This window comes from Juglans microcarpa x Juglans regia, chromosome 8S (genome assembly GCF_004785595.1).
Source record: "Juglans microcarpa x Juglans regia isolate MS1-56 chromosome 8S, Jm3101_v1.0, whole genome shotgun sequence".
Lineage (NCBI taxonomy): Eukaryota > Viridiplantae > Streptophyta > Magnoliopsida > Fagales > Juglandaceae > Juglans > Juglans microcarpa x Juglans regia.
In genome coordinates this window covers 1159000-1177921 of record NC_054609.1, presented here as the reverse complement: position 1 = coordinate 1177921, position 18922 = coordinate 1159000, and the positions used below count along the sequence as shown (strand labels likewise).

Below are 18922 nucleotides of genomic sequence, written 5' to 3'. Positions count from 1 at the left end.
ACCAACTGGTCCGGCATAATGTTACACCGACAAATTGATGTATAAATGCAAACCTTGTGATAATGGTAATATGACGTCAGATTAGATTATAAAAAACATCACATAAATCAAACCAGACAAATGGACCATTTAAAGAACATTATGAGCCTTATCAAATGATCAAATTCATTTCTTTCTTTCTAAACAGTTTTAACTTACGAAATTACAGGGTCACTACTCTATGACTCTGCTCACCTGAATTCTTATACCATAAGCTAATCAAGATTCTATCCTATATAAGGCTCACAGTATATCAATGATCATAGCTGTCAAGGGTCATCTTATATATGTTATTGCATGGCCTCCTGTTCAAATATCATAAGCTATATCATAACAGCTTGCAAACCCAGCACTGATTAATCCTTGGACCCATAAGTATATCCTGTCTTTATATATGCACGCAGGTAAAAGCAACAATTTAATTATAGTCGTCTTAAATTGCCACAAAGAGACATTATTTTACAAGTAAATGAAAATATTGCAGCATTTGACAAAGAGAATTATTCTAGCACTAAAAACAAAATCATATTAGCTGAGTTTCAAGAAAGGGACACCAAGGTAAAATATTTAAAAATCCAACTTAAAAAAATATTAAAAAACAATGCTAGCCACAAAACTCTTCAACCATAGACAATACCATTTCCCTTCAGGCAAAAGAATGAGAATTAGCCTATGGTATTGTCACTACTCTACTATTACACAAAATAAGTAGGCAGCATTGGTGACAGCCAACAAGGTTCCGCTGTCCAATATGCAATACTCCACTCAAAACCAACTGCAGTCTACCGGCAGCAAGAGGAATTATATCAAGCATGTAGCTATTGCAAGAAACTAGTTAAAGCCAGCACTCATTTCTTTTCGCTTCAATTCTAGTGCCATGCGCTCATTCTCAAGTTTCATCCTCTCATTTTCCAGCCTCATCTTTTCCAACTCATGGTCTCTTTTCCCGCTAAATCTCTTCCATTTGAGTCGCTGTTTCTCCAATTCCAACATCTCAACTTGAATTTGGAGCTTCTGTTCTTCTAATTGAAGTGAACGGGACTCAATCCACTGCTTTTGTAACCAAGTTGGTCTCATGGTTTCAGGCAAGGCTTGATTCATATCAGCTGGGGCAATTTGAGAATGAGAATAAGGACTTTTGTTGTAGTCCTGGGAATTCAAGGAATTCCCAAAACTAACATCTTCATGGGAATGCCCTTGTTTCAATTTCTTTGCAGACCCTAACACTCCGTATATCCCATGAGAAGTGTGATTTTCTTCAAAATCATCACGATCATCAGTGTCCAAATCTTGATCATCTTCATCCAGATCATCATGTTGGTGCCTCCTCGCATCATCATTATCGTGATCATCTCTAGTTCTAAGAGCCAAATGCAATGAACGCTGCAGTTCTGGATCATGAGGCAGGTGCAATCTGTTACCATTGTGATAAGAACACATCTCTTCATAGAATAACTGCTTTGAGCTTAATATTTTCCTAACATCATCCTTCTCCTTCTCTGTCAGATACTCTATCATATCCAAAAGCGAAGGGTTCTCAACAACCTGGCAAGAAGTGCCCCTCCCAAGCATATCATTAAGCCTCTTATATCTTTTGTTTAGGTCGTTGAATTTATCCTCACACTGCTGAGGGGAGACATGATAACCCCTCTCAGCCATGACCTTCGAGATAGATTTCCACTTACCCTTCTTTTGTAGGGCCACAAATTTTCTTCTCCCTCCACCACTACAATCTGGAGAAGCATCCTCACCTATATAAGAAACAGCAGTAATCAAAAGCTTCACCATCTTATCCGCCCACTTCACACGCTGCCATGGGGACCCCTTCTTCCCTCTGTTTCCTTCATTATGACCATCAACGCCCTCTTCAGCAAAACTTGGCTCATCCTCATCACTCATCGAGTTTTTGCTTCGCTCTCCCTTGTTGAAATCTGCCACTGGAATGGTTTGATCGCTGTTTTGTACAGTTACCATTGTGAGTGGAAAACCCACATGAATCGAGGGATGCACTGAAGAACCTTGGCGAGCACGAGATTGATGTTGGTGTCCTGGATGAGGGTGTTGTGCTTGATGATGAACTCTCATTGAACCTTGCAAGTCAAAGCCTCCAAAGGAAGCCCCACCTGGAATCAGACCTCCTTGTGGTAGATTTCCATCCATTGCTTGTTCCCAACAATAATTCAGATCAGACCCTTAAACCCCATCCCCCAAAAACCCTAGATTGTGTGTTTTTCCCGCTCTGTTGAAGCCATTCATACAAGCTTCATACACTATCCTTCCCAGAGCAATTTAAATTCCTCCGTCAACCTTCCTGGGACTATTCAAATTATCAAGCAAGCAAACCCATTTCCCCACATAGATCAAACCAAATTGGAAACCCACTTCCAAAATTTCAATACCAATTAGAAACTCCACAAAATGCATAAAATCTTCACATGCCCACATAGACACACACCCAAAGCTTCACCAAAACTAGCAGCAAACAAAAGTACCCAATAAAATCAACACAAACAAAAACAACCAATCCTTAAGAGTTCATTCAAAAACAAGCAAAAAGCTACTTATCTGCACTAAACTCCAAGTTCCTGAACCCCCCACAAAGTCATAACCACAACTCCCTGTAATCAAGCCGAGAATCCAGGCTCCATGATCACGAAAAACATCTTCTACATCCGGCGCAATGGCGCACAAGCGAGCAGAACAAAAAGAGAAGTTACAAAGATGTGGTCTTTTTTTATATATATGGTCTCCTATATTTTAACGAGGAAGCCCAATGGAGGGCTTAGCTTCCGTCAGCAGGTTCAATGTATGGGGTTGATGATCAAAAAAAAAAAAAAAATGAATGGGGTTGATTCGGTGGGTCCAATGTAACACATGTATTGGTGTCTACCTCTGTCCCCACCTAATAAAATATTTTCAGTAAAGATAGTAAAAACAAAATTGGAGTCGGTCCCAATGTTCATATAATATGATATTCAGAAATTGGAGTGGCTACCTGTTTAACAAAGAAAAAAATCTAGTCGTAAGCGATTCTGTTTATTAATATGTGCATTTATTCAATATGATTAGTTAGAAAGTAAATTTTATTAAAAATAATCTTAATTTGAATTTAGAATATGAAGATAACAGTATTAGTATACAGATTAGTAAATAAACTTATTTATACATAGTAAAACTCTTAATAAAATGGACATCTAATGTCAAGTTCCTGAATTGTGATCTACTGGCTCCAATTTATTATGTTTATAAGGAACATGAAACGGTGTGTTTTAACCATTCTCTCTTTTTTTTTTTTTTTTAGCATGTAGATCTCAAACTGGAACTTGATTATTCGTCTTAAAGTATCAGATGATGACGATAAGATGATCTGCCTCAATAAGTCAAGAATCTACTAAAATTTCGCTCAATCATATTTACTTGGATTTAATATTTTAATTTTAAATAATTATTAGATGACATCGTTCAAGAGTAAACTAGTCAAAGTTAACTCTTGATTTTCTACACTCGTTTGATTTTGTAATTAACACTGGTCACAATAAGATAATAAAAAGTATTATTAGAATGAAATAATTACAACAATAAATTTATTTCCCCTTTCTTAGAGAATGTTTACCAAGTCCCCATAAGTGGCTCATATGAAATTAATTATTATCTCGATTTTTTGCACCAAATGACTTATCTTTCTATTTCAACCAATATAAATTGCTTTCCCTTGTTGGAAAAAATGAATTAAATATTGATTTTCCCTTTTTGAGTTCCTTGTGCCATTACACTTTATTGTTCTCTTTCTTTCATTTCCCATGTGCTTAGTCTTCATTTAATATGGATTTTTATGTGCAGTCAAAAAAATATATATAGATTTTTACATTTTTTTATAATTAAAAAATATATATAATTTATTAAATTCGTATTATTTAAATATAAGAAAATCTAGGTTTTGCTACACTAAACTCACTTATATATAGGGCTATAATCGAGCCTAGCCTAGCCAGTCTTTGGCTTGTCGAGCTTAGTTTGACTCAAAATACTCGACTCAACTTGATAAGCTAAACTCTTAACTTAAGCTTGGCTGAGTTCGTCCCACAAACGAGCTCGAACTTGGCTCGAATTGTTTATTTTTTTATTTTTTGAATAATATTTAATAAGTAATAAATTAGATTAATAAAAAAATCTAATATTGAATTTGTACAACTGACAAGTAGAACTTCTATTAAATTATAATATTTTAAAATTTTATAACTAATTAATATCTAACTAGTTGATATTTATCCATAATAGATATGCCTACATATATTATTAATACATAAGCATAGTATGATAGTATATAGCATATATCTATTTCATATATGGTTCTCATATACTAGTATATGAAATTATTAAATTTTGTCGATTAATTATTGTACAAATTATAAAATATAGCTATGAAGTATATTCAATATATAGACGTAAGTAATTAGGCTACATATTATATATTTAATTATAAAAGTGTTATGATTATATTATTAGCTAATACATATAATATATATATGTATATATTCGTAGATGTATGTATATATTTATCAATATATGAATGACATTTAATCCACTCGACTTTGGCATAAACGAGTGCGCCTTAACAAGGCTTAGCCGAGTTGAATCGAGTTTTATCGGATATGTGTCATTTACTAATAGAGTAGGTATCTGCTTTCATGGGCAAGTTTTTTTTTTTCTTTCTTTTCACGAGTCGAGTTTAGGGGTGATATCTGCATGGTGTGGGGCGGGGTGGGCCCTTCCTCACAACCCGCACTGCACCATGCGGGATAGGGGTTTTCAACCCCGTCCCTCGCCTGGGGGCAGGGGTGGGATCAAATCTACACCCCACCCAAGCCACAATCCATTGGGTCTAAAAAAAAAATTAGACCCAAATGATAATATAATTTAAACTATATTAAAATTTATTAATAAAAAAACAATTTAAACTCATTAGAGTTGAATTTTGTATTGCCTTGACATCCTAAGCCAATTTTTATATAGGAGGTAAAGACAATACAATAGTCATACTTAAGCAATGTGAGATTTACTCGCCCCCGTTATGGGACTTCAATGAGGGGGCGGGCCCCCGCTGCCTACCCCTAGTCGAGTTAGATTCGAATTTAACCGGATAAGTGCCGAGCGAGCTATTAAATAAACTGATTTATTTACAGCCCTACCTATATACATTTTACACCGGTCATTGTTGCCAAAAGGTGTGAAGTGTCCGTTTGTGGGCTTCCATAATCCTCCATGGACCAATAAATATATATATTCAAAGCCCATCACAAGAATAAGCAAGCCCAAGTTTGCTAGAAAGAAATGATAAATAATATTTTGGGAAGTCCATACCCTCAGACCGAAATTAACATGGGTTTTATAAAAGAAAAAGATTTTCTACTCAGCAGCCCTAACAGTACACTTGCTGATTTGAGTCTTTACTTTGAGTTCTTCTATTTAGCACCTGTATATCACACATTTATTAAAAAAATAAGATTATACTCCCAACTCTATATAGAAATATTAATAAGACTAAAATATCAAGTATTAATGAATTTGGATGTTGAAAAATTAATTTATAAAAGTAAATTAATATTGAATGAGTAAAATATTACCCGATTCTCCACAAATCTCTCCACATTATTCATGGATTCTCGAATATCAATTAGTGTTGATAGATGTCGCAACTAATTTTGAGCACAAATAAGTATCTCAACGGTTCTCAGAACCAACAAACTCAAAAAAGATCAAGTACACAACTTTCTATACTAAATATTGACTCTGATGCAATCGTGAAAAAGGGCATGGCTAATAAGTCTTATGCAATCCTCACAAGTAGGGATAATTATGCTCATTAATTTTCTACCAAATCAACAAGTCAAGAGATGGGCTAAGTGTCTCACAACCATCTGATAAATACTATCCATCAATGTGTTAGCAACTGAAGATCCAATGGTGGAAAATGCTTGATATCACTCATAAAATAATTTTAACTCAAGATTTTCTTCACTATCATTTGTGGTTATAGATGTCCAAGGGGGCTCATGTTCCCGATAGTCGAGATAGAATCAAACTTAGCATTATACTTCGCGTACAAGACTGCTAATAATTGTCTCACACTTGATACCAACTCTTCAACACGAGTCTCGTCATGAATTTTTTTCAAGTGAAAAATAAGAAACCCTAATTTACTACGTGGATCAAGCATAACTGCAATAAAAAAACAACAAATCTATACTATTTAATGAATCTTAATACTTATCATATTTCATTATCATGTTTATGGCCATATTCATCAAAGAACTATTATCACTTTAACTATGTCTAATCAACTCTTTTTGGAGCCTACAAATCTCCCAAACAATTGGTGTTTGCCGTCATATATAAAGACCAAAAAAATCGATTAGTGACGTCATAAAACATTTTCAAAAACTTCACAAAAATCTGCATTATTTCCCACTCTTCAGCTCTAGGAGACCCCATGTGTCCATCATTAAACTAAGAGAGGAAATTGTAGTCCTCACTCTCCATCCACCTGAAAACTTTTCTCAAATTTTGCAGTCGCCTCCAACATCATATAAGTTGAATTCCATCGGGTTTACAAATCAAGAGACAATATTTTTTGACAATCAAATTTCTCTTATCTGCACATCTCTTAAACTTGCCCAATCTTGCAGGGGAGAAGCGCACATATCTAACTGCATTTCTAACCATTGTGATAGCGTTATTGCACTTCTTTAGACACTCATTCATGATAAGGTTCAAAATATAAGAACAACATCTCATGTACATATACTTTTCTCCCAACACATTCCCTGTCAAAAAATACCTCAAATTTGAAATTGCAATATCATTCAAGCTAGTATTATTAGCAGTAACAGTAAATATCTTATCAATGTCTCAATCAAGGAGGTACGAATCAATATATCTTCCAATAGTATCCCTTTGATAGTTAGGGATTAAACAAAAATTAATAAATTTTTTTGTACTTTTCAATTATTATCAATAAAATGTTCAGTTAGACACATACAATTAAGATTTTATACCGATATCCATGTATCATTAGACACATATGCAGAAAGGTTGATTAGAGGATGATATTCATGTCTTGAGAGTACCTATGATTTGCCAAGTAAGAAATGTTGTCCAACTTCGAAAGTGAAGGCACCTCACATAACTCGCAGTCAATGTTGAAAGTTAGGCACTGATTTTCATAAGATGTGAGTCCAATGGGTCTAAATCAATATGGAATAATAGGTGCTGATGATGAATGTTAAGTTCCTGCATTGAATATTCAAAGTCGTTCATGCATTCTACAAGTAATTATTTATCCTGTCGTACACGTAGATGTGAAAAAGTTTTTAATCAGACTTTATTATGAGAAAATCACATTTTCTAATGGCCCTATGATTTGGTGCATGAGATTGTTGTAAATATCCTGAAAACTGAGGGACAAAATTGGAATGCCCGTCCATTTCTGCTTCTTCCCCTACCTTGCGTAATCAGAACCCAAATCCTCAAAATTCACTTTTGCTCTCTGTTTCGACTCTCCTCACTCCGATGCCCTACGCTGACGCCACGGTCACCACCTCCACAATCCACTCCGTTGCAGTTGGAGCAAACGCAATCAACTCTGTTGCTCAAATTCATTTTCTTCTTCGGTCTTTCTTCCAGTCTTTTTTGAGGAACAAAACTAATTTCTATAGGTTTCTTCCTCACTCCCCGAAGTATCATATTCTTTTTATGGGTTTTTGGATTAACTTATCTAAGTTTTTCATTGTTCATTTTATGTATATATGTATGTATCTTCTTACTTATAAAATATATATATATATATATATATATATATATATGTATGTATCTTATCATAGGGCAGAAGTTCTCCTGCAAGCACTTCTGTTCAAACGGAGTCATTACTGTAATATATAAAATCATTTCATGCTCAATCTATGCCTAAAATGTTCATCCATTAATGTTTGTTGAATGGTCCATTTTTTGGTCAGTGGGATTCAATTTTTTAAATTAAACATTTCGGTTTTGTTTATGTGGGATTCAATTTTCGTCACAGAATTTATTACTAGTAAAGGGTCCATTTTTTGGACACTTTACCTATGCCAAGGATTGCATTCATGGTACTGAAATTACATTCTTCCATCTCTCTCTACGCATTTCAAATACCTTCTTTCAGCACGATGTACATCTTGAAAAATGCAGAGTGACTCATGTCCTTCCCTGCTTTATGCTCGTGAGAAATTTACGTATCCATTAATATAAGTTATCATTTGTAGAGGAAAAAAGGGTTCTGCAGTTTGTTGGTTGCAATAAGAGACTAGATAAGCTCCATGGCAAATTAAAAGGGATTATGTTATGTAATTTGGGGTAGGGCCAGTTTGACCCATTTTCCAATCTTGTGAGTTAGTTATGTGAAATTTTCATTCCCTTTTCAGCCATGGTTTTGTCGATACATCTTTTCTCTATAACAATTTACAACCTTTGATAACTAGCCCTGTCAATTTTTTTTTCTTGTATTTTCTGTATCCTTTAAATTCATGTTCTCTTGTTTTCTCATCTTACATATTTTGCATGGTCACTTATTTTATTTCGAAAGCATCCCATCAATTATTTTTGAGAAAGAAGATGAGTAAAAGAAAGCCATAGTGATAAACTGACCAGAAAATGGTAAATTGACTAGACTTTTTCAATACCATGCTGATGTTGATGATGAGGGTGGTGATTGTAATGAAAATATTTTGATTAACATTTCAAACTTTGATTCTTATTGTCTTTTAGAGGGAGAAGAGTGATTATTTACTTAACAGTTGGATTGAAAGCTTAGAAGTATTATTGAATTTATCATACTTGAGTTTTTAAGACTTTTATTGAGAAATATTATTGAGTTTTTCAATTATATATATTTTTAAGACTTCTATTGATGTTATTTTAAAATATTATTTTTTAATATATAATTATTTATATATATAATTTATTCATATAATAATTATTCCAAAACAGTATGCCAAAATATATAGGTGCCGAACTATTCAATTTTAATACCTTAAACGTAATGGTTATCAGAATAGAATTCAAAACTTTGGATAAAACCTTGATAGATACACTTTTTATCTCTTATTCTTATTTTCTTTTTTTGAATTTTTTTTTCTCGTTAATAAAAAAATAAGAATAATATTAGACTCAATCTTAAAAAAATGTGACATTTATTCATTCATTTTGGAAAAAAAATTGATGCACAGTCAAAAAAATAATTTTTTACGTGTGAATCTCTGATTTACTTTCGCAGACTTGCTCGTCGATAATTGACTTGCTTATCAATAATATTATAATTATACAGTACCCTTTCCCCAATAAACCCTAGCAAAATCCCAGCCCCTCCCTCCCTCTGAAATGGAGAGCCAAGAAGACCAAGCTCTGACAAACCCACCTGTCTGCGAGGAATGTGAAGCAAGCCCGTCAAAGTACAAGTGTCCGGGTTGCTCCATGCGTTCTTGTAGCCTTCCTTGCGTCAAAGCTCACAAGCAACGCACCGGATGTACGGGCAAGAGGAGCCAGACCCAGTTCGTCCCACTCTCTCAATTCGACGATAATCTGCTCCTTTCTGGTATTTTTCTCTATTTTCTCACCGGTACCTGTTTTCATGGTTTCGTAGAGTTATGTATGAGTGGGTTACGATATGCTTGAAAAAGTTGTTTAATTTCTTTATGGTAATTAGCCGGAGGAGAATTGTTGTTATTCTTCACAGTTTTGGTGCCTATTTAACAATTTATTGAGTTTTAGCAATACTCTGGATTTAAGGTTTTCATGTATGTATAATACCATAGTCTTTGGAAGTTTGCTCTTTCAGTGTCTGATTTTGATACCCTTTCATAGTGTCGAATAATTTTTCACGGGGCTGCATATAATTTTGTTGAAAGAGTATATTCTCTCTCTTTATCAGATCGGGAAATTTCTTTGCTAGTTTCTTAAGCACTTTATTAGTATGTTGTAACTTGGTTGATGAAGCTTGCTACTTTTCTTACATGTATTTGCCGATATTATATTTTTCTTATGGAATATTATTTGTAGATTACAATTTACTTGAGGAAGTGAAGAGGGTCGCTGAATCTGCTCAGAGGACAAGAACTAAATTGTGCGGGTATGCTCATTCTAAGTTTCCATTTCATCTTAGAAGCCTCTGGAATGCTGCAGCAAGGCGAAGGACAAAACTTCTATTTCTCTCTAGTGGAATGTCAAAAAGAGAGAAAAATCGAACTCGATATGACCAAAGGTTAATATTAGTAATTTCAGAGGTCTCTGGTAGAATTATTAGATGATAAATTTCTTTTTCGTGTGTTAACTATTTGTTTTCTGTCGTTTTGTAAAATTGTGATCACTTGTCTGGAAGTTTGATAGGCTTTTACTGCTATCTTTTTGCTGCTATTTCTTCTCTAGAAGAAATAGAGAAGAGAAAGTCATGAAAATCAAGGCCATTAAAGTCTACAGATCTGGCCCAAGAAAATAAAGTGTTAACAGTATACTTCGGGTGTACCTGGGCTATGCCTATTCTATTAATATATTATAATCATATACTTATAAAAAAAAATCTTTTTGCAGAAAACTTATTTACTTCTTGCCATCTATAAGAATTAATTGATTATGGAATCTCTCTGTCTCTGTCTCTGTCTCTCTCTCCCGCCCCCCCCCCCCCCCCCTTTCCCCCCTCTCCCTATGTGGTGGTATCTGGTCAAAAGATGAATGCTTGTGGGTATCTTCTATACATATATAATTTCATATTGGTACCGGAGATGAATTGAGATTCCAATCATGTGCTGGTGGGTATTTTTTTAATCAGATTTTACAATGCCTATTAATGATTATTTCAGGAAAAAATCCATCTTTTGGACCATTGAATGGCGGTTTTTCTCAACAGACATTGTTTTACATGATCATGGGTGAGCTGTTATACGAACTCTTACACTCGGGACACTTTTTTTCTCTGCAATAGATGGATTCTCTTATCCTATTAGACAAGTTGGTGTAACAAAAAAATGACTCCGGCGTCAATTGGTTTGTAACTTCATAGAACAGGACTATGTGATTGTTCAGAGAACTGATGCATTTAATGTCGGTGCAGAGTGAATGAAAATACGAACCTCTGCTCCATCATTGTGAATCATCTGAAAACTGGCCCATGGAATCATCAACTAAGGCCATTTTGCGAGGAACAGCTGGACTGTCTCAAGTTTTTCATCCGTAAATATCCAAAGGTTTGTATCTTTTTATTTACTGGTGGTTTTGTTGAATAATTAGTCATGGACATCTGAGCTAGCAATATCTAGTCTGCCAGTATGCAGCTAAGTTGAACCATGGGTGAATATAATGGCTGATAGGATTGGATTGGATTATATTTGTCAGTCACTCTGGTACTGAAACAATTTCACTTGTGCGTGGCAGCTGTAGATTTGCCCCCCCCCCCCCCCCCCCCCCCCCCCCCCCCCCCCCCCCTTCTTTGTTGATTAAACTGCCAAATGTTTGTTATGCAGACGTGACCTATTATTTTGAGTTTTGCAGGGCTCCGTATCACCTTTCCGGGAGTTAGATGTGAGGGCCTCAATAAAGCAACAATTTTCCAGTTTAGTTATATTGGAGTATCCTGTAATATATGTCTCCCTCCCTTCACACAGCTCTGATTTTGAGGTTGTTAAAGATGCCAACCCTGTTACTGAAAAACCAGAGCCAAAAGATTCTGAAAGCAATCCAAGCCCAGTTGGTGCCCCTTTCAAGGAGGAGGAAATAGAAGCCAACAATAGCTCTTCAGATCCTCGTGATTTTGAACTCATGAAACATGTGAGTTCAAGTCCAATGCCTCGATCCCCCCATTACAACGTGAGGACCGAGAAAGCGATAGATAACTCATCAGAATGCCCTTTGTTCTCAAGGGTGGCAACAAGCAACAGGTCAAATTCCACCTCCAATACCAATGAAGCAGGAGTGTCTCAAATGATGGAGTTTGATTTTGATCAGGGCTTAATAGATTCGTACTCAGAGCTCATTGCACAAATTAACCCTGATGACTTTCTGGATTTGGAATTTGAGTTTGCTGAAGAGCTAGATGCAGAAGGAAGAAGAGATCTCTCGGATCTCCGTGCATATTTGTCAGCAGACGAGGAATTAGAGGAAGGGGAGATTCTTGAATAATTGATAGTGATGGTATCCTAAGGAAGAACCAAAGATGGGGGGAGTCTAACAAGACCATCTGCCTGGAGTTGTGCAGATTCTGGTCTGTTTGTTCTTTGGCATTGTGCTCTGGTCACTACGATGATGAAATGAAAGTTTCCAAACATGTTTCCCAAATAGGTGTTCATTTGGATCAAGTGTAAGGAGGGTTGTGAATTGTCGATGGCATCTCTTGCACCCGTTGGTATGATAGTAATACTTTGGTTGGTATTGCAACCTCAAGTTTTTCAATTTCCCATTCTTTTTGTTGGTCTAAGCAGGCCTTTTCCTAGAAGCTACACAGGAAGGAGGCACTGGAGTGCTGCAACTCTCTTTGCATTATTAGTTAAGAGCTTTGTCATGTTGATACATTGCCGGAAACTAAGCAAATAATGTATCTAGTGAAACCTATGCTAAACTGGTTCTACTAATTGATTATTTTTACTGCTTTAGAGCGCAAAATTTTATTCTTCTGCCACCAGTTAGTTTAGAAAGATAATGAGAATATTGAAGAGGATGATTGCAAATAAAGGCGGGGGTTCGTTACCCACGCTGTGGCATCCCAGTTTACTTGCAATGTTGGTTTCTTACATACTTGGCAAAGGACCGTCTACATCTAAAATTTCCCAGATTATCTCTGTAGCTTTGATAAAAAATAAATAAATAACCTTGTAGCTTGTGTAATTAGTTCCGGTAACGTCTAGGTAACTACTTTAATCTAATTTCAATTAATAATCTTATTACTATTTATAAATTATCTTAATTTATCTAATTTCACTATCCAAACGGTCCATTCTCACGAGAGTTCTAAAAATTTCATTCCCTAATTTTTCTCTTAATGGCATTTTCAAGAACTCCGTATTTAAGGTACGGTAGAAATTTGATAGTTTTACTTGCCACGTTAATTAGTGAATGAATATAATGACGGAATGGAAACCAAGAGTAACGATATTTATTCCCAACTAGGATTTTTAGAAATTTTTAAGATTGAAAATGACAGACAGAGCGCTAAAGCCATTCTCATAAAAAAAAGTTAAAAGCCATCTTAACGTATTTCATATATTTAAATATATATATCTTAACTTATTTATATTTAAATATATCTCAATAGTACTTACAAAATTACTATTTATAGATTAATTAAGATCATCTTAACATCTAAAAATAACCTAGTTTTCAAAGTATAAACCCGGGTCGTCAGCTGACGGTGTAGTTGCAATTCAACTTTGTAATATAGGTTATAATTTCAAAGAAACCGTACGTGCTAGGACTTTCTTTTGATTGATTCTGAGATATAGATAGGGTGGTTCCTCTTTCGTTGGTTTGGCTAACGAATTGAGATGAGAGAGTAATGGTATAGGCAAACACCAATGTAAACTAATATTTAGTTAACAATCCCATTAAATCTACTATATTGGAAGAGCCAAATTACATTTCAACTTACAATATAAGTTATAATTTCAATGAAATCATGAGTGCTAGGGCATTCTTTCTGATTGATTCTGAGATACAGATAGGGTGGTTCCTCTTTCGTTGGTTTAGATAACAAATTGAGACGAGAGCATTAGCAATGGTGTAGGCAAACACCAGTGCAAACTAATATTTAGCTAACATTCCCATTAAATCTACTATATTGGAAGAGCCAAATGCAATTTTTTTGCTTACAAGTTATACGTCTCTACATATTTGGATAGGTAGAGTTCACCATTTATTTATTATTTTATCACTTATTTATCTCTCCTTCCACTCGCTATCTCTCTCTTTCTCAATAGAGGACAAGACAATAATTTAATTAAGTTATTAATTAACATATAGTCAGTATAATTGTAAAATATGAAAAAAATTAAAAAAATATTATTCTTAAAAAAGTATATTATTATTAAAAAATAATATATTATTATTATTATTTTGGCTAATAGATGGATAATAATAGAGAACCGCTTCTAAGCAGTCCGACTGATTATTAGAGAAAAATAGCCCACCTATCAGAACGTGCCACGTAATAAATCACACCCCAAGAGAAATGAACGCACGCACACAAGATTAGAGGTCACATTTCGGCAAAACCCAATGAGAAATGCACAACCCTTGTCGAAACTCATCTCACTGAGACCACATCCCTTCCATCGGATCTCTTCCCTACATCGTTGCTGAAACTCATATTCACCGAGACCCTGTCATTTATTTTGTCTGAATCTCTACCATCTCTTCCGTCGAAATCTCACCGAGACTTGCTCGCTACATGCCCACATGGTTGTTCACATTCATGGCTGACAATATTTACCCTTGTCTTGCTGAGTTTTTGTCCAAAGCATGATGATATTTAATTTCTCACGTATTTGAAATCTGGTAAAAAAAACTTGATGGAATTCGATTTTTTCATGTTCGATTTTTGGAAGGTCGTGCAAGTTTTGAAGGCTATTCAATTTATGGAAGCTTGAATTATTTGATTTCCATATTTCATTTTCAATTGATATGTTACTAGGTTGGAAGCATACGATACCAAGCTCTGTTTCTGGGTTGAAAGTATTATTTGAAAGCATTTTCGATTTCTGGAATGATCAGCTCATGTAAAATTAGCAAGCACATGATTCAAAAGGGAGAGAATCAAAGAGAGAGAGAATCGAATCGAAGAAGAGAGAACCATTACTCGGTCTAGGGTTTGGTTGTAATGCCCGTCTCCAAAGCCATGGTCGCAAGAGCGGGCTGGGTCTATCCGTCTCCTTGCCACCGTCGCTTTTGAGGGTTCCATTTTCGCCAGTACAGTCGCGAGAGGGATCGCACATGCTCTGGCTTCTGTGAATCGCACGGAGTCTATCGCAAGAATGAGGGACATAAGGTTTTCGCATAGGCTTTGGCTTTGTTTGTTTTAATCGTCTAATCGGGTGAGACACGGTCACAATTTTACTAAGATGAAATGCGTACATGGCTATAGATTATTGAGAGCTGTTTTTAGAAGGTTATTAGCCTAACCGGTGATAAGGTTTTCTCATAATAATAATTTATTATCCAATGTGGGAATTTCTCTTGAATGACAAAGGCAAAACATATGATTTTAGCTAAATTTTATCTTTGCCTTTGGCTATACTATCGCTAATGCTCTGAGATGAGTTGAGATGGTTTGTGAATAGTAGTAAGATATTTAAGTTGGGATAAGATGAGATAGAAATGATTTGAATTAAGATGTTTAATGAAATTTTGGAAACAGAGAGAAAAAAATCGAATAAAAATATTATAAATTTAAAATATTGTTAAAATATAAATTTTTAATATAATTTTTATCTTGAGATTTAAAAAAGTTAGATTGTTTTCTATGTATTTTTCTGAAAATTTAAAAAAATTATAATAATTAAATAATAATTAGATAAAAAGTTAAAAATTTGAAATTAAAAAGTGTTTAGATGAAAACGTTAAAGGTTTAAAATTGAAAAATATTTATATTTGTGATATTTAAATATTGAGATAACATGGAAAGATCTCTATCACGCCTCAATTATGTTCCGTTTAGATAGTGAGATGAGATGAAAGTTAAATAAAATATTATTTTAAATATTATTATTATTATTATTATTTTAAAATTTGAAAATGTTGAATTATTTATTATATTTTATATAAAAATTAAAAAAATTATAATGATGAAATGAATTGAAATGAGGTGAAACATTTTCAACCTCCAAACGGAGTCTTAAGATTGAATGAATGATACCAATAGGGATACAAAAAGCATCGTATGGACCCCCAATCACAGCAAAACCCTAATCAATTCCATCGCTTTGCTTCCTCCGATCCGATGCGGCGATGCCGATTCTTTATATGTGAGAGCTCACTCAGAAACTCAGAAACTCAGTCTCTATCGCTCTCGCTCTCTCTCTCTCGGGATCTTAGGTTTTTATGCTATTTTGCTAATACTTTTTTGTATTCGTTTGGTTAATTTTATTGGGTATGTTTCTGCTAGTTGCATTTTGCAACAACCATCGAGATGTAATTTGCCCGATGATGTACAACTCTTACTGTATTGAGCGGTTCGCGTTGTTTTTCATTTCTAGCCTTTACTCATCAGTCATCACCACCACCTCCAATACCCATTCTTTATACATACACACACATGTACATACATGAAATTTTTTTTGAGTTCCGACAATGGAAACCGATTGTTTTTTTTATTTAATGATTTAGATGTTTTTTTTTGATGATTTTGTGAATTTTTTTAAAATATTAAAAGGATTCAAAAAATGCATGAAAAAAAAGTAAAAATAAAAAAAAGAAGAAAACATCCAAATGATCTTAGTAGTGACTTTTATCATAATGTAGTATACTGCTACACCCACAGCACGATAAAAGTCACGACAAGGCCATTTGAGTGTTTTTTTTTTTGCTTTTTTTTTTATGTATTTATTTATCACCTTAACATTTTAAAAAAATTCACAACATCATTAAAAAAAATACTTAATCATTAAGTAAAACAAAAAAGGACAATCGGGACCGATTGTTCGGACTCAATGCATTTTCCTATATATATATCCATATTCTCACTCGGTGGTGGTTTGTAAAGGCTTTTGATGAATATCATTCGCTTTAAAGACCGTGGATGATCTGGTTTAAAGCTATGAGATCTGAGGGCTGTTACATAGCAATGATTTGACACGCATTTGTTGCAAAAGTAGAGTCTTTCCTCTTTGTTTTGGATAAGTGCTGGGGCTGGTTTTGCAATGGGTTTCTGGGGTTTCATTTGGGGTGTATATAGTGAATGATGATATATGCACTGGGCTCTGAGCAGTTTTTTGACTGCATTATTGATGGTAATGCAGCCTAGAAAGCTATATCTGACCCATTTGGTATGATTGTGTTTCACTTGGATGCCCATCAGTGTCAGTTGTAGCTGGTACTGGTTGTTGTTGTTTCCATTATCTTTTAAGATTTGGGAAGAGTCTAATAGAAATCATGCAGATACAGGATCTGGGGGCTTCACCAACTCCTCCTTTCTTCTCCTGAAAATTCACACTATATGAATTTAGTGGTGTGAGAAAAGTACAAGAAAAGGAAATGTTAGTTAGGGGTTCAACTCTTTATTTGATAAGAAACAATTATTAATTTTGTATGAGCTACAATTCTTTATATGAGTAGGATGATTGGATTTTTATTCCAAGTTTCTCTCTTATATTTTTTCGCTTCTTGCTTTTAATCATTTACTGTCTAAGTCTAGAACCCATCTTTCTCTCTTTCAGTCTTTGGTTTTTGCATTCTTAGTTCTTCTGTTGTGTGGATTTGATGCTGATTGGTTTCCTAGCACTCACTCTGGTTTACATTAGGCATCCTACATTTCTATGTTGCCCGATGATGAACAGATGATCTTTATTGAGAGGTTGCTTGGATTATATTTATCACTAGCCTTTACACACTATCACTGCCTCCACCTCCACCTCCACCTCCACCACCTCTTCTTCTCCAGTATCAATGTTCATATGTGTGTGTGTATGTATGTATGTGTGTATATATATCTCTGGTGGTGTGCAGAGGCTTCTCGGTGAATGCCATTTGCATTGAGCCTCAGATGATATGGTTGAAGCTATGAGATCTGAGGGCATCATACACCATACTAGTTTCTATAGTCATCAGCATCTAGATTAGTCCAACATTAAGGAACACTATACTAAAGATTAGATTTTTTGTTGCATGAATTGTGGTCTAACCGTCAAAACATGAAGCAATTTGCATGCTTTCTGAAATTGAGCCGTGCATCTGCAGTTGATTGTAGTTACAGATCCAAGAGATATGATTCAGGACTAGGCGATGAGATTCGATCTCAGTTGCCTCTTTTACTGTTTATATTGTCTTCATTTCTTATTCACGATACTTGTTGCAAATATACTTCTGGGTATTGCAGGGACTGGTTTACTCTAGTGATATGATCAGCTTTATCGAATTGCATCCAGTCATGGCAAAATTTCGAGCCACATGAAAGAGTTTAAAGTGAGCTTATCCGACGAGGGACCATTGAGAATATTACTTTCAGAGAGTTTTGATAGGAATGTACATCCACAGAGTAAAAAGGAGAAGAGAAAAGGAGGAAGAAAGGATAAGTGAGGAATGGAGAGGTGAGAATGGAATGATCTATGGGGAAGTTCCCTCGATTGCCCAGAAGATGGAAGGCTTCATATAATTTCTGTACAGTCCAAAGGAGAGTTTTTCCTCTTGTGCTTGTACATCGCGAGATTAGTTTAGCTATCTCCAGACACTGAGTGCCGATAAAAAAAAAAAAGAAAAATCTATGTACAGTTTATGATTGTATTGTTTTAGTTGTGACATTATTTGTAGAATTGGGGTTTTATTGAATGAGATTTTATTGCAGAAAATTGTTGTTGTAGAACCATTTGTGCTTCAGTTGTAGCATTGGTCTGATTTGGAACTGATTCGAACACAATTTGAAATTTTTGCTGTTTGTCAAGACACTAATGACTGATGATGAGTTGTTGCCAAACACATCAAAATTTTCTCTGAAATGATTGTGTGGAGAACGTCAACCTCTCATCTTCATATCCCAATTTTTTTTTCTCTCTCTCTCTCTCTCAAGCATGCATTCCATATATATGAAAATAACAATAAGGTTTAGGGAGAGTCCTTTCCACTATTAATATACAAAATACTAGTTGGAATATTAGCTATT

At 34.8% G+C, this 18922-nt stretch overlaps 2 protein-coding genes, 1 long non-coding RNA gene and 1 other non-coding gene across 4 annotated transcripts; 3 read left to right on the top strand and 1 right to left on the bottom strand.

Moving 5' to 3' along the window:
* Positions 1 to 545: 545 nt before the first annotated feature.
* Positions 546 to 2824, bottom strand: LOC121244645. The gene has a single exon (XM_041142806.1). The coding sequence runs from the start codon at positions 2197 to 2199 to the stop codon at positions 871 to 873; it is 1329 nt and encodes a 442-aa protein (XP_040998740.1). The 5' UTR covers positions 2200 to 2824; the 3' UTR covers positions 546 to 870.
* A 6563-nt stretch (positions 2825 to 9387) lies between these two features.
* Positions 9388 to 12710, top strand: LOC121244785 (box C/D snoRNA protein 1). The gene is made up of 5 exons (XM_041142994.1): positions 9388 to 9664; positions 10129 to 10330; positions 10926 to 10994; positions 11177 to 11309; positions 11614 to 12710. The coding sequence occupies exons 1-5, from the start codon at positions 9451 to 9453 to the stop codon at positions 12238 to 12240; spliced, it is 1245 nt and encodes a 414-aa protein (XP_040998928.1). The 5' UTR covers positions 9388 to 9450; the 3' UTR covers positions 12241 to 12710.
* Positions 12711 to 15800: 3090 nt separating this feature from the next.
* Positions 15801 to 18611, top strand: LOC121244559. Its single transcript, XR_005936452.1, has 2 exons — positions 15801 to 16073; positions 18143 to 18611. It is a non-coding gene; the product is annotated as an uncharacterized LOC121244559 (long non-coding RNA).
* On the top strand, positions 17002 to 17088 carry LOC121245162. Its single transcript, XR_005936569.1, has one exon. It is a non-coding gene; the product is annotated as a small nucleolar RNA snoR118 (small nucleolar RNA).
* Positions 18612 to 18922: the final 311 nt, after the last annotated feature.

Coding starts and splice junctions, on each gene's coding strand:
- LOC121244645 (XM_041142806.1), bottom strand. CDS start 2,199: ATGGATGGAAATCTACCACAAGGAGGTCTGATTCCAGGTGGGGCTTCC.
- LOC121244785 (XM_041142994.1), top strand. CDS start 9,451: ATGGAGAGCCAAGAAGACCAAGCTCTGACAAACCCACCTGTCTGCGAG. Junction 10,331..10,925: donor CGAACTCGATATGACCAAAG/GTTAATATTAGT, acceptor TGATTATTTCAG/GAAAAAATCCATCTTTTGGA. Junction 11,310..11,613: donor TCATCCGTAAATATCCAAAG/GTTTGTATCTTT, acceptor TGAGTTTTGCAG/GGCTCCGTATCACCTTTCCG.